The sequence below is a fragment of the Acomys minous genome (genome assembly GCF_964271855.1).
Source record: "Acomys minous genome assembly, chromosome: 1".
Lineage (NCBI taxonomy): Eukaryota > Metazoa > Chordata > Mammalia > Rodentia > Muridae > Acomys > Acomys minous.
In genome coordinates this window covers 1,050,266-1,064,594 of record NC_140483.1, presented here as the reverse complement: position 1 = coordinate 1,064,594, position 14,329 = coordinate 1,050,266, and the positions used below count along the sequence as shown (strand labels likewise).

At 49.5% G+C, this 14,329-nt stretch overlaps 1 protein-coding gene across 1 annotated transcript in view; it reads left to right on the top strand.

Annotated features, from left to right (window-relative positions):
• The window catches only part of PLXNA2 (plexin A2), a 198,391-nt gene that overhangs the window by 19,676 nt on the left and 164,386 nt on the right, over positions 1–14,329 (top strand). Inside the window, exons 2-3 of the mRNA XM_084792550.1 lie at positions 4,451–5,712; positions 10,446–10,628. Of these exons, the coding sequence (XP_084648676.1) occupies positions 4,525–5,712; positions 10,446–10,628 (1,371 nt within the window). The 5' untranslated portion in view covers positions 4,451–4,524. The remainder of the gene's footprint in view (positions 1–4,450; positions 5,713–10,445; positions 10,629–14,329) is intronic.

The following is a 14,329-nucleotide window of genomic DNA, read 5'->3' as shown; positions in this document are numbered from 1 at the left end:
TGCACTAACCAAGGACAATGTATGCAGTGAACACAGACCCCCTGTTCCGATCTAGCCAATGGACAGCTCGTTCTCCACGGTTGTGTGGAGAGTGGGGGCTGCCTCTGACATGAATGCTGGTGCCCCGATCTGATGACTTCTCCTTGGTGGGGAGGCCCGGCGGCACACAGAGGAAGAGGAAGCAGGCTATCCGGATGAGACCTGATATGCTGTGGTCATATGATGGGGGAAGAGGTCTCCTTCTGTCAGAGGTCCAGGGGAGAGGAATAGGACAGAAGAGGGAGGAAGGGTGGGAACGGGAAGATATAAACCAGAGGATAACATCCGGGATGTAATCTGAATAAATTACAATAAATTAAAATGTAAAAAACAAAAAACAACACTGCAATGGTTCTGGAAGTCATAATGGTGGCAGTGATGTACAGGGTGGGGATGGTGAACTCTGTCAGTACTGTGATGGCACCAGAGATGACTAGAGGCAACTAACTGACTGTGATAAGGAGGGCATGTGGGTAATGGTACTCTATCAGTATTGTAGTGGTACTGGGGATGACCACTGATGGGCAGTGGGAACAGTGAAGGCCCATCAGTACCGTGGAAACGCTGCAGGCAGCTGTGGTGACAGGGAGGGTGGGGATGGTGGTGCTACCCATGGCTACTGTGGCACGAGATCTAGCACACAAAGACCTCCTGCTACCACCTCTTCTGGGGTGAGGGAGGTTGGTGACAATGTGGAGTTATTTGTACCTTGTCTTCCTGGGAAGGGCAACAATGGTGGGAGGAGAAACACCTCACTTTCACTTCCTTCCTGGGATGCCACTGAGTTTATGCCAGCTGGTCAGGAAGGGATCAGATGCCTTAGGTGGCTGTCACCAGCACCTGCTGCTTAGATCCCAGTCAGGGAGATGGTGTCATCAGACAAGCAAATAAAATATTTAGTGGCACTTGCCTCCCTGAGAAGCAAGTGTGAACTCTGCGTGGTATCACAGTCTCCATGGGGAAGATGTTGGGGAGGCTCTGTGGGTGCCTCAGAAGTCTAGGACAGCATGCCCCAGCCTGAGAGAAAACTGGTAGATAAAATCAAGGAGCTTGAAATATCAGTTTGCGATAAAGGCTGTGGCCTCCTGAGCATATGGCACGGCTGGTGCTCTGCTGAGGGCTTTGCAGCCGTGATGTCATTCCTGCCTGGCAGGTCCCGGGACTAAGCCCGTTTCAGGTAAAGGGAGAGACAATATCCGAGAATGGCTGTGATCCGTGATAAGGTGCACACAGCTGAAGAAGCTCTGCTTAAGGCCAGATATCTGAATCACTCATCCCAGGGACTAACCACATCATACTGCTGCTTTTCACAGACACGGAAGTGTCTGCCTTCCTTAACCCTGAGTTCACCCAGGTGGCCTGACCTCTGACCACTGGGCCCTTCTTTAGAGCAATAGCTTGGTTCCACCCATCTTGCCAAGTAAATCTGTGGCCCTCAAGATTTCAAATCTTTCCATCCTTTACCACGGGAGACAATGTCTCCTCTGGACCCCAGTGTCCAGTAGCAGCTGTTGGATAGATAGATAGCCCCTGGGCCTGGGGATGAGTTTCTGGCTAGTAAGCAGGATCAAGCAGTTGGAGGAGTAAGAAGAAAGGCAGCCTGCAACAGGGGTGTGCTGAAAAAGCCTGCCCTGATATGAAGGAACTCAGTGGCTGTTTAACTCAGACTCTGAGAACTGAAGGAGGTGGGCCTCAAGGCATCATTTAATCTGGAATGAAGCCTCTTACAGACTGGCTCGTCATGACAGCTCAGGAAAGTGCTGGACCAGTCAACACCCGCCGTAGAATTTGTGAGGGACAGACACTGGAGCAGGACTCCTGAATTCTCGATGCTTCTTCCTGCTCTGTGACTTCAGGGCCTTCTAATCAGCAGCTGTTTTTCCACTCTGAACCAGCTCCCAGCAGCCTCCCCACTGTCTTCAGAGAGGCTCTGTTGAGACTTGCGCCACTGACCTTCTAGCTAAGCTCTGCCTCAGGGCCAGGGCACATAATGTCCATCTATGGAGTAGAAAAGCATAAGCAGGAAGAGAAACCAAGTGTTCCAGGTCCATTTCCCATCCGAGGCCTTATGGTATTGTATCAGGTGCCAGTGGTGTGGCTGCAGTGGCCGCCGGAGAGCTGGGTACTGCCATTATTTCATTATCTCAGTCTACCGGAAATGGAAACTTACCATGGAGGAAGTGAAATGATTGACTGTGTCTTCCCATGCTGGTCTCTACTGCCAAAACTCTTTTGTGTGCATGAGTCAGGCATATCTGTGGTTGTGTGTGGTGGGAAGTCAAGGGGGTACAGTGTGTGAACTACGGTGCGTAAACTCAGTGTCACTGTGTGTCAGAGAGCACTTCTGTCCTGCAAGCACCTGCACCTGCCTGCATAGAGACAGGCAACCTCCTCCTCAAAGCTTGTCTTGGATGGACAGCCTGCTCTCATGCTGCAGCCCTCATCTGAAGCCACCTGTGGTGGCAGGGGAGCCCACCTGTGGCCCCATCTTCTAGAACAGGGCATGTAGTGTAGCCTCCTGCAGCTCCCCCACTTAGCAGGAGAGCATGAGGATTCTGTTATTTCCTTTCTGCAGCTCCTCTTGAGGAATTTACGTCCTGCTACCGGCCTCAGGACGTAGCTAAAAATAACCTGCTTTTCAAACTGAAAGCTGGATAAGTTGGGAGCCTTTGCTCCTAGGGCCGGAAGGGCCGTGTCAGAGTAGCTAAGGTCAGCCCCAGCTTGCGCTGCCTTCCTCTTTCCAAGGAAGTCTGGGGCCACATGAATCACCCCAGAACACTGGTAGAGTCCCCCTGGGGGAAGGGAGTCAGGTGGGACCACACAGGCACAATGGTGGCCATGGACCTATGCTGCAGCGTAGAGAAGCAGGAAGGAGAATCTCTAAATATACGAGTGGGGGTGGTGCCAGACTAGCTACAATCCAGTCCAGCCAGACCGAGGCATTGAGGGGACAGGCAGGCTGCCTCTGCTAAGCTGTCTGGGAGCAAATTCTCCTTCCCAGCTGGAATGTTTCCATTCCTGGTGTCAGTGCACCCAGAGTTCTGTCAGCTCTTGTCAGCAAGGTAGCACAGGCACTCTACCCAGCTTGAGAAAAGCTCTCTCAGCTGGGTGGCTACTACGTTGTCTGGTGCAGCTTCCTGGCCACCACTGTTCATCGGAAAAGTCAGGGGAAGCAAGACTGTCCAAGGATGACTGTGCTTCCTGACCTTCAACCCCTTGCCTGGGATCTCCCCTTGCTGGTCATAACGGGTATCCTCAGGTGTCCCTTCTGCTCACTGGACAACTTTTTGGAATGCAGACTGGATCAAAGCATTCAAGAGCGAAGGCAGCGCTTCAGGCACTGTGACCAAGGCCCAGGGCTAAACTCACAGATGCTTGACCTGCCAAACTTCCCTGGCAGTGACCAGATGAAACTGATACTGACTAGAGGTACTACTGCCACCAGATGTTCCCCACCACAACTCCTGTCTCAGGTGCTGCTGCTGAGTTCCACCATCCACCCAGGTCTTTAGCAAGAAAACAGGTTCTGAGCCAGGCGTGGTGGCGCACGCCTTTAATCCTAGCACTGAGAGGCAGAGGCAAGCAGATGGCTGTGAGTTTGAGGCCAGCCTGGTCTACAAAGCAAGCCTAGGGTAGCCAAGGCTACACAGAGAAACCCTGTCTCGGAAAAACAAACAAACAGCAAAACAAAAACAAAAAAGAAGAAGAAAACAGGTGCTGTGGTCCTGCCTGCAGAGAAAAAGGCCAAGAAGTTCCTAAAACCCAGCTACTCCTCTCCTTCAAGGGTGGCAGTGGCTACACCTGTCACAGAGGGATTTTCTGGCTCTGGGATAGCAAGTATAGGATCCATCTTTGTCAAGTAGCATACTTTGCGTAAGTCGTAACCGCTAAAGAGCAGGGTGCCTTCACTCAGGAACTATGAGGACACCACTAGAGGCGACCAGCACTTCCCTGTGGACACCAGAGCATGAGACAGTGTAGACTCCAGGAGTGTGAAGAAGGGAGCCTGAGATAGGGAGAGATGTTATTGACATGTCAGACGGTAGTAGGGGGCCCTAAAGCGAGTATATGGGGAACACATTTCAGTTCTGATGCCATCATTGACTGGCTGAATGAACTCTAGTCTTTCAACCTCTCTGAGAGGAAATAACAGTGTCTTGAGAAACTTGCAGTAGAGATGCTTTGTATAGTGCAAATAAAACATGCAAACAAAAGCATATTATAGATCATAATGGCTAAAGACCAATGATAATGGGATTCCCTTAGCATCCCTCAGAGGGGGAAAATATGTTTAAAAAGCTGAAATGTATTAAAAGTGACTCGTAGGGCCAGCTGGATTTGGGGATTCTGGCAGAACAGTACGGTTCGTGTAGAACACTTTTGGTCTGACTCCTTGCCTTGTGTTTTTCAGAACCATGTGAGAGCTGATCTGGAACAGTGGAGTGACACACGGAGGAGCTTTTCCCCAGCCTCACCCCTCTAGGGATGGAGAGGAGAAGGTCCCAGCTGTGGGCCATGCAGCCTGACAACTTGTCTGTGTTGCTGCTGTCGGTGGCCTGGCTGCTGCTGGCTCGCGGGGCCACAGGTATGCCCCAGTTCAGCACTTTCCATTCTGAAAACCGTGACTGGACTTTCAACCACTTGACTGTACACAGGAGAACAGGTGCCGTGTATGTGGGGGCCATCAACCGTGTCTACAAGTTGACGGGCAACCTCACCATCCAGGTGGCTCACAAAACAGGGCCGGAAGAGGACAACAAGGCCTGCTACCCTCCCCTCATCGTACAGCCCTGCAGTGAGGTGCTCACACTCACCAACAACGTCAACAAACTGCTCATCATCGACTACTCTGAGAACCGCCTGCTTGCCTGTGGCAGCCTTTACCAGGGCGTTTGCAAGCTCCTGCGGCTGGATGACCTCTTCATCTTGGTAGAGCCATCCCACAAGAAGGAGCACTACTTGTCCAGCGTCAATAAGACGGGCACCATGTACGGTGTGATCGTGCGCTCGGAGGGAGAGGACGGCAAGCTTTTCATTGGCACCGCCGTAGACGGCAAGCAGGATTACTTCCCTACCCTGTCCAGCCGCAAGTTGCCCCGTGACCCCGAGTCCTCAGCCATGCTGGACTACGAGCTCCACAGTGATTTTGTTTCCTCCCTCATCAAGATCCCTTCCGACACCTTAGCCCTAGTTTCCCACTTTGACATCTTCTACATCTACGGCTTTGCCAGCGGAGGGTTTGTCTACTTTCTCACGGTCCAGCCAGAGACCCCCGAGGGCGTGGCCATCAACTCGGCTGGCGATCTCTTCTATACCTCAAGAATTGTGCGTCTCTGTAAGGATGACCCCAAGTTCCACTCCTATGTGTCGTTGCCCTTCGGCTGCACGCGTGCCGGGGTGGAGTACCGCCTCCTGCAGGCAGCTTACCTTGCAAAGCCTGGGGAAGCTCTGGCTCAGGCCTTCAACATCAGCAGCCAGGAGGATGTGCTGTTTGCCATCTTCTCCAAGGGGCAGAAGCAGTACCACCACCCCCCTGACGACTCTGCCCTCTGTGCCTTCCCCATCCGGGCCATCAACCTGCAGATCAAGGAGAGGCTGCAGTCCTGCTACCACGGAGAAGGCAACCTGGAGCTCAACTGGCTGCTGGGAAAGGATGTGCAATGCACCAAGGCGGTAAGGAGCCTCCCTGCACTTTGCTCCCGATTCCTCTGTAGCTCTGCACCCTCCACGCCTGGGCCTGTAAGGACTTGGGGGTCAAGAAAGGGTTTTGGGTAACTAGGGGATGAGTACCAATTGCACAGAGTCTTGCCTACCTTAGATTCTTGGGATGAGTTTATTGGCTTAGTTAATACTAATGTGTACCCTTCTGTGCTTCCAGTATGCCGGGCACTGCTTTGGGTGCCTGGTGAGCCACATGACGAAGCCTCAGCCTCTCAGAGAGCTTACTTACTAGTGAGGCAAGACAAGTGAACACATAGAACACTCGAGCCTGTAATCTCTTAACTCTTATAATCCTAACACTTGGAAGAAGTGAGGCAAGAGGATTAGGTGTTCAAGGTCACCCTTGGCTACGTTGAGTGTGAGTTCAAGGCTAGCCTGAGAAACTCTCAGACAAATAAAACGACACTGCCTGCCAAATGGTAAATTTTCTATAAAGGAAAATAAAACAGCGGAGGGATCAGTACTAGAGGCTATCTACCACTGGGAAAGTAATATTTGGAGCAGTGGCTAAGTGAGGGGGGGAAAGGAATTTCAGGGGCAACAAGTGCGAAGACCTTTGGGTATGCCTAAGTATCATAGAAACACAGAAGAATCCCCACAGCTTGATTCAGGCATATGAGGGAGGGTACCATAGCATTCACGTTAGGAATTTAAGCCTTGCCATCTAATCGGTTAGATTAAAGATCAGTTCTTCCCCCTGGATCCAGTGTGTCCTTGAGCAAGTTATGTGCTTTATTTGAGCTGTGCTAGAATAGAAATAATATTGCTCTTTTTTATTTTATATGAGGATCATGTTACATGAGGATCATGTTACATGAGGATCATGTTACATGACGATCAGTGGTTTATAAAGATAACACGGTTGGCACACAGAGCAGCTAGGGTCGCCACAGCTAACGATGATGATGAAGGACTAGTTATTGCCTAGTTACCTTACTTTCATGAGATAAGGAACATGAATTTAGACGATCTCCAGTTTGCTTTACAGCACTACAGTTTTATGAACAAAGATCCTCTTCAAGCAAGAGAAGTGGCGAGGAAGTGTAAGGGTTAACCCTTTTTCAGCATCCACTCTGGTTGGTTCCCATGGCCCGCAGCAGGCCTTGTCAGGAGGAAACTGCTGATTCCTGCTTGCCTTTCAGCCAACACTCAAAGGCAGAGGTCACTGTGCTGTGTTCTGATGGTGGTACAGAGAGACAAGCCCAGGCTTGTGACCACGGGACATTAGAAATACTGGGTGATGGCTAGAAGGACAGATGTCTTATGGTGATGGCTAGAAGGACAGATGTCTTATAAAGGGGCTTCTCGGCCTTACGAATGCTGCGACCCTTTAATACAGTTCCTCATGCTGTGGTGACCCCCCAGTCATAAAATTGTTTTGTTGTTAATTCATAACTGTAATTTTACTACTGTTATGAATTGTAATGTAAACATCTGACATGCAGGCTATCTGATTTGTGACCCCCAAAGGGCTTGTAATCCATAGGTTGAGAACCACTACCTTATAGGAAACAACTCTTGTTCCTAACATCCCTGGTGGGGGGAATAACACTTCAAACACCAAATCAGTAGGGTCTGTAAAACGTTGGTCTCATCAGGTATTTAGAGTCCAAAGGATCCCAGATATGGGGCGCTAGAGGTACTTTAGCATTCTTTCGAGAAATTGAGAGATCACAGGGGAGTCATGGCCATGAGCTTGACTTTAACATAGTCTGTAGACTAACATGAAATTTTCAGGTCAAAGATTTGAACCTCGCTTTCACAAAAAGCATGAAGCAGGGGCCTGTTGCTCTCCAGCTAGAAGCTGTGCAGGAAGTGCTGTCTTGAGCAGTTGATTACCTCACTCAGTCCTCACAAGTAAAGCTTTAATAGTCATACCCTCTTAGAGGCAGAAAAACAAAGACTCAGAGCGTAATAAATGGTTTAATCCAAATAACTGAACCAGAAAGCAGAGTCTGAGTTCAAGGCATTTCACAGACTCCTGATGCTGGCTCCAGTGGTCTCTGTTTCTACAAAGTCAGTCACTCAGTCCACACAAAAGGAAAAGGGGCATCAGGCATTAGAAATGTCCGACAAGATACTGAGGAGGAAATCGCCATCCAACCTAGGGCGCACAGGGTACTCCTGCAATCCTGGAGAGTCTAGCATCAGGAAAAATGCAGAGAAGCCCACAGTTGACAGCAACAGGTTATCACTTCTGTCACCATAGCTCAGAAACCAGTTTAGGTCACAGCTCTGTAAGCCTCTGGAAAAAGGAGTGGGAAACATTGAAGCCAGGAAAGCAATCTATAAAGGATTTTGATGAAGACCTGACTCAACTCTTACTTTATAGATGAAAAAAATGAAATGAAACACAACAAAGGAAAAAAAACCATAATCAATCAATCAAACAAACAAACAAACAAAAAAACTGAGGCCCAGTGAGGGCATTTAAGGACATGCAGCTATTACAATAAGAATAGGGCTAAAATTTAGATTACCTAATTCATACTGAGCAGCCACTGCTTATGGAACAAGGGTGAGAAAGACATGAGCTAGTGACTACCTGCTTGGTGCACTACCCAGTAACATGGTAAAAATAATAAGCAATTGACTCCTTACAACAGAGGAAGAGGGAGAGCCTGGGTCTACAGCATTTGTAACACTACCAGGGAGGATGACTTCAAACAGGAGTTGCATCAGTGAACGTGGAGGTATACTTAGACATAGCCATCTCTCATGAGCTGGCACTAGCGTTCCGTGGCTCTGCTCCTTCCAAGCTGCAGTGTGGAATCTCTGTCACCCAGAGTTGAAGGCCACTCTTACTTTAAAACTTGGTGTTCTTTCTTATGAGCGCTCATGCATTTTTTTAGCACCATTGTTCTTGCCGGTAGTAGGAGTGGCAGCTGTCCACCAGCACCAAGGTCCCAGGGACTTGTCCTGGCTGCCCCCAGGACTGAGGAGAGAACACAAGACGGAGAAAAAAAATAACGTACTCCAACTTATTAACCCATTATCCTGAATAAGTGAAGCATCTTTTTGCTCCTCCCTGATGAGGGTAAAAAGCACGACTTGAGGAGGCTTCTGTGTTGCTCACAGCTATAGCTTTAGTTTCTGGGAAGCTTTTTCCCAACCAAGAGGAAACAGCTCCCCCAGCACCCAGGGTGTTTTCTGGTTCAGAGTCTGCAGCCTTTACTGCAAGACTTCGTGCTGGGTAGTTAGCGGGCATGTCTTGGGGCACCCACTGAAGCACAGCCTCATTCCAGGAACCATGCAACCCTCTTCCTCAAGAGTCATGCAGCACCCTCCCTTCTTTCCTCTCCCCACTCAGAGAGGGGGGCAGGACTGGCTGTGACTGTGGCTGGCTGGGCCTACTGCAGCTTTTTGAAACTTGAAAGCCCACCCCAAGTGGCATACCTCCTCCCAACAGTCCCACACTTCCTAATCCTTTCTGAACAGTCCACAAACTGGGAACCAGACATTCAGATACATCAGCCTGTGGGGACATTCTCACTCAAAGTGCAACGCTAGCCATCCTGTTCTTCCTTTGACAGCTCCAGAAGAGGGTGCGGTGGCGCCCAGTGGAGCCCCTAGTCTTCTCATCCCTGTTCAGCAAGTTTTCTCACTTTTTCAAGAAGGCCTTCTTTCAAAGTGACTCAGTTCCTCCTGGTCTCCCACTAATCCCTTCAAAAGGCCGATAGAAAAAGAAATCTCTTTGAACACTTACAATGTACAAGAGATAGTGGCACACACTGATAAAAGTCTTTTACATACAATATTTTGCTTAATCTGCCATAATTCTTCCCAAAGGGGGTGGTGGATATATAATTCCAAGTGAAAAACCTAGTGTAGATTAAGTTTTCCATCACGGCCCAGCAATGGTACAGTGGTACAGGCCTGTAATCTCAGATACTGGGGAGGCTAACTCAGGAAGATTACATGGCCACCAAGCCTTGCCTGGGCAATTTAGTGAGAACCTATCTTAAAATAAAAAGTAAAAAGAGGACTGAGGAAGTAGCTTAGCCGACTGAGGAAGGACTGGCCTAGTGTGCAAGAGATCCCAGATTGACACACACAGCCAGCTCCAAAAATAAAGGGGAAGGGGACAAGAGCGGGGAGGGGTCCGTGCGAGCGAGCGTGCGTGATCACAAAGCAGAAGACACTATTGTGGCACTTTCAGTGTGTCTGCAATATGGTAGGTAGTGGTGATAATTTAGTGGCTTAAAATTCCTCATGCTTCAGGGAAAAACCTCTACAGCCAAGGAGTGCTAGCTTGCTCAGAGAACAAACAGGAAACCTGTAGGCCTGTAGAATCTTACGATGTTACCTTTAGGCTAAATATTCTTTGAGGGAACCCTGTTTAAAACAGATATGGTCTGAGGGGACATGAAAGAACCAGAAGGTGAGTCCATGTAGTCTGCTTTGCCACTTGAGCCTGGCTTTCCTGGCAGAAAGGTAAAAAGTGGACACGTGATTCTGGGAGAGTGGAGATGGCTGGTCATTTACAGTCTGGTCCCATGGGAGCCTGTATGTCACGGTGGGCCAGTTGACAATGAGCTTCGTCTCCTAACATGTCAGACCCTTAATTCCAGGCCTGAGCCTCTCTGAGGCCTGGCCCCCTCAGGCTGGCAGCAGTGGGTGGGTCACTTGGAGTGACCCTGCCATGCTTCCCTGTGATTCACTGCAGTTTTCTCTTGTCCTTCCAGCCAGTCCCCATCGATGATAACTTCTGTGGCCTGGACATCAACCAGCCTCTGGGAGGCTCCACTCCTGTGGAGGGACTGACTCTGTACACCACCAGCAGGGACCGCCTCACCTCGGTGGCCTCCTACGTTTACAATGGCTACAGTGTGGTTTTTGTGGGGACTAAGAGCGGCAAGTTGAAAAAGGTAAGGGTAGGGGAGGGGTGCGGGGGGGGGGACTGCTCTGGCACATTGAGTCTTCAGTTGAGGCACTCTTCTAGAAGACAGTGCTCAGTGGAAAATAACTACAGGCAACTTCTTGTTTTCGTTAGGGAAGGGAAGGGAATGGGGAGGATGACAGGGCTCCGTTTCTCCAGCTACCAGTCAGTGAGCACCTAGGAAATACAAATGTATTTCAGTTTTGCCAAACATTGAGTTATTGGGAAGGTATTTTGCCTAAAGAGAAAAAGCACTCTTTTTTTTTTTAGACAGGGTTTCTCTGTGTAGCCATGGCTGTCCTGGCCTTGCTTTGTAGACCAGGCTGGCCTCAAACTCACAGTGATCTGTCTGCCTCTGCCTCCCTAGTGGTGGGATTACAGGTGTTATCTGATAAAACACTCTTAATTCCCAAATCAAGTATAGCTTTTGTTGTTGTTGTCCACATTGTGACTCACATGCGTTACAACTTCTACTTAGGACCCAGGTACTGCTTTAAGCTGAATGGAGTTGGCTAGAACAGGGTTTGGGTCCTGCGAACTGTAGTGGTGATGCTGGCCTCAAGGTGCATGACTAGCGCCTACGTACAAGGCAGTTTACCCACTTCTCCAGCACTTGTAGACTGTCCCCCATTCTTACCTAAATCCCAGGAGCCAGCAGGAAGGCGATATCTCCCAGGTCTCCTTGTGCACCCCTACAAGCTATAGGGAACAGGCTATCTGGGACTGGCAACAAGGGGCCCTCTGGTGAGGGAGGCTGAAGCCAATAGCTTGTACCTGCTTGTCAAGTGCTTAGGGTGTGGAGAGGCAGCACAGTCAGCTTCATTATGTGGGATTATAGCAGCTACATTCTTTCCGGTCCCTGCTAATCCCTTTCCCCAAGCTTACTCTCCTGCCACTCCTTACTAGTCCTAGCACCTGCGGATCAAGGCACAGACAAGACTTTGCTGTACCTCACCCTTTGATGTTGACATTACCAGACTCCTTCCTCTTAATCCACTTAGAGCCCTGGGAGGTTGTTGTTGGGGAACATGGAAGGAAGAGAGCTGGGAGAGAGTCAGGAAGAATTTCTATATTCCTCTGGTTCCGAGTTGCTGTAGAGGAGGTGGAAAGAACTGGTTTGAGTTGTGAGAAGATAAAGAACCTTCCAGGCTTCTCTGGTCTTTGTAGTTGCAGGTCAGTTTGACCATTCCCTTGCTCTTGCTTCTGTCTTGCATTGTCGCTCTGCCCCACAGCTGTGCACCTGACTTGGCTTCAGCCTGTAGAAGACAGGGTGTGTGTGGTCCTAAGCTGGGGAGGGCAGGAGTCCTTACTCCCAGCAGTTGGCAAGCGCTGTACTCTGCTGGTCACATCTCTGTCTGCCTCCTTCCTCAGAATAATCCAGTTGGGCACACGAGCCTGACACATGGGACTTGGGCAAGGGGAGAGTTGGAATATCACCCAAGCAGTTCTCAGCAGGCCATGTGCCATGGTCTTAGACATCTGCCCTATGAAGCCTCTATTACTAATAAGTCTGCCAAAGGAAGTACCTTCTCTAAAATCCCACGGAAGGGTTATCTGTGGTGCAGCAGTGCTGCTGTGCTCCTGGGCACTTTGTCCATCCGCTCACCTCCAGTTGCTGGTCCAGACTCCATCTCCTTTCTCTGTTGGATGTTCTGTTAGGGAATGGACCGTTTATACTAATTCTCTTTAAGCCCATCACCAACATTTCACACTAGGGTAAGCTTAGCAAAGTAGAATCCTCCCTGCAAAATAGATCTGTCTTCTGAAAAGCCTTGACACCATCTAGCCCACCACCTCATTGTTTCACTGAGACTTAGAAAAGTGCCTGATCCAGACAAAGAGGTTTAAGGCTAGTTGTTTCTTGCCTTGACCCTCAAACTTGGCACAGGGGATAGGGGCTGAGATGATTTTCAGGTCCAGACTTGCTACAGAGTTCAGTCAAGGGCTAGTGTCTCTATTCTCTCTGGCCTTGGACCTAAGTTAAGAAATCAGTATTGCCAGGTGAAAGAAGAATGGCCCAGCCAGACCTCAAGGGAACATCTATTGACTGCCCGGTATTCATGCGTCTTGCTCGGTACGCATCTGGGATTGCTTGCGCATCTCTCTCCCTCTCTCCTGTCTCCCATTTCTTCCCTCCCCTTGTAAAAGCCCCAGCAGACTAGCCACTGAGGAGGTAGCAGGTTCAAGGACACGGCTGTAGGCATAGCTGCCTACTTCATGTCTCAACCTGCAAGTTGCCTGTGCCTTTTTGCTGTGAGATGGTGTGCCTCTGGCTGCTCCTCAGAACTCACGGTATCCCCGTGTTCTCCTCAGTGTAGCTCACCCTTCCCTTCCACCCATACTGCTTTGAGGTACTTGATATCTATACCTGCCTCCTCATGGCCTCCCACTTCTCAGCCACTCATCCCCACCCTCTCCAGAGAAAAAGCCCATGAGGAATTCATGGAATGTCCCCAGGAAATTCTAGCATGGTCCAGGCTCTTTCAACACAGGAAGGAAAATAAAGAAAAAATTAGCTAAGAGTCAGGCAAGGGGAGGGAATCTGGGTGCGTCAGAGCTGCTCACTTCTTCCCTGCCTGGTCAGGCGTCTCCCTGACGGTCCCGCCCTCATCTACAGTGGTTGGTTGGAACAGGATGTCCCTGAGTAGGGAAATGAAGAGGAAGTGAACTCACCAAAAGTGGCCTAACCACAGTGTGATCTTAGGTGCTCACACACATAGGAAGCCCTTGTCTTTTGTGGCACCAGCGGGTGGAGAACAGGGAGAAGAGGCCTGAGACCTGTGAGCCTAGCTGTGGTACTTGCAGGAATAAGAGCTGTTCTTTACACAGTGGGAAAGGCAGGCGTGGCTTCAGCACAGGGTGCACAGCTCAGGCAGTGGGTGTCGGGGGAGTCTTCAAAGTCTCATAAAGGACACAGAGAGCCAGGCTTTGCCCTCACAAAGGTGAGTCAGATCTGTGCATGGCTCTGAACCCAAATAGCAATGTGAGAAAAGGACCCAGGATTAGAGCCCAGCCATGTGTGTGGTACAGGCTTCAGCGAAACCCATTAGTCACCATCGTAGAAGTGGAAGAACTGCTTCTCAACCGTGAGCACCATGCACTCCACTTTATGAAGGAGATGATACCAGAGTGCTAAGAAACCAAGGATGAGAAAGGCAAGGGCAGTAAGCATGGGGGAGTTATGCTATGGTAAATGTATTCCTACAAGGCTGGAAACCAAAGGAAAAAGACCAAATCAAATAGATAAAGACAGTTCTCCAAGTAACGCAATCTACTGATCACCTTTTATGTTCTAGTCACTATTTTAAGACCTTTGAACCTACCAACTCCCTGAACTCTGATGCGGCCACTCTGAGGTGGGTGCTGTTACCAACTCCACTTTGCAGATGGGACATAAAGGCCAAGAAAGGTGAAGAGGTTTATCCAGTTCACAGCTGAGCCCAGACTTGATTTTCATTTGTTGACATGCTTAGCTATGGAACATGAATTAGGCTCAGTCACTGTGGCCCAGAGGTTGATATACAGGAGCTGCTGCTGCTGCTGCAGAACCAGGTTTTCCCATAAGACAGGGAAGGAGTCGTCATAATCAAATTGTCTTACTTGAGGGAATAATACCTGCTCAATAGCTATATCCTTAAGGGGTACTGTAGAAAGACTAACTGTAACCTACCCTAAGTTTAGCCCTGCAGC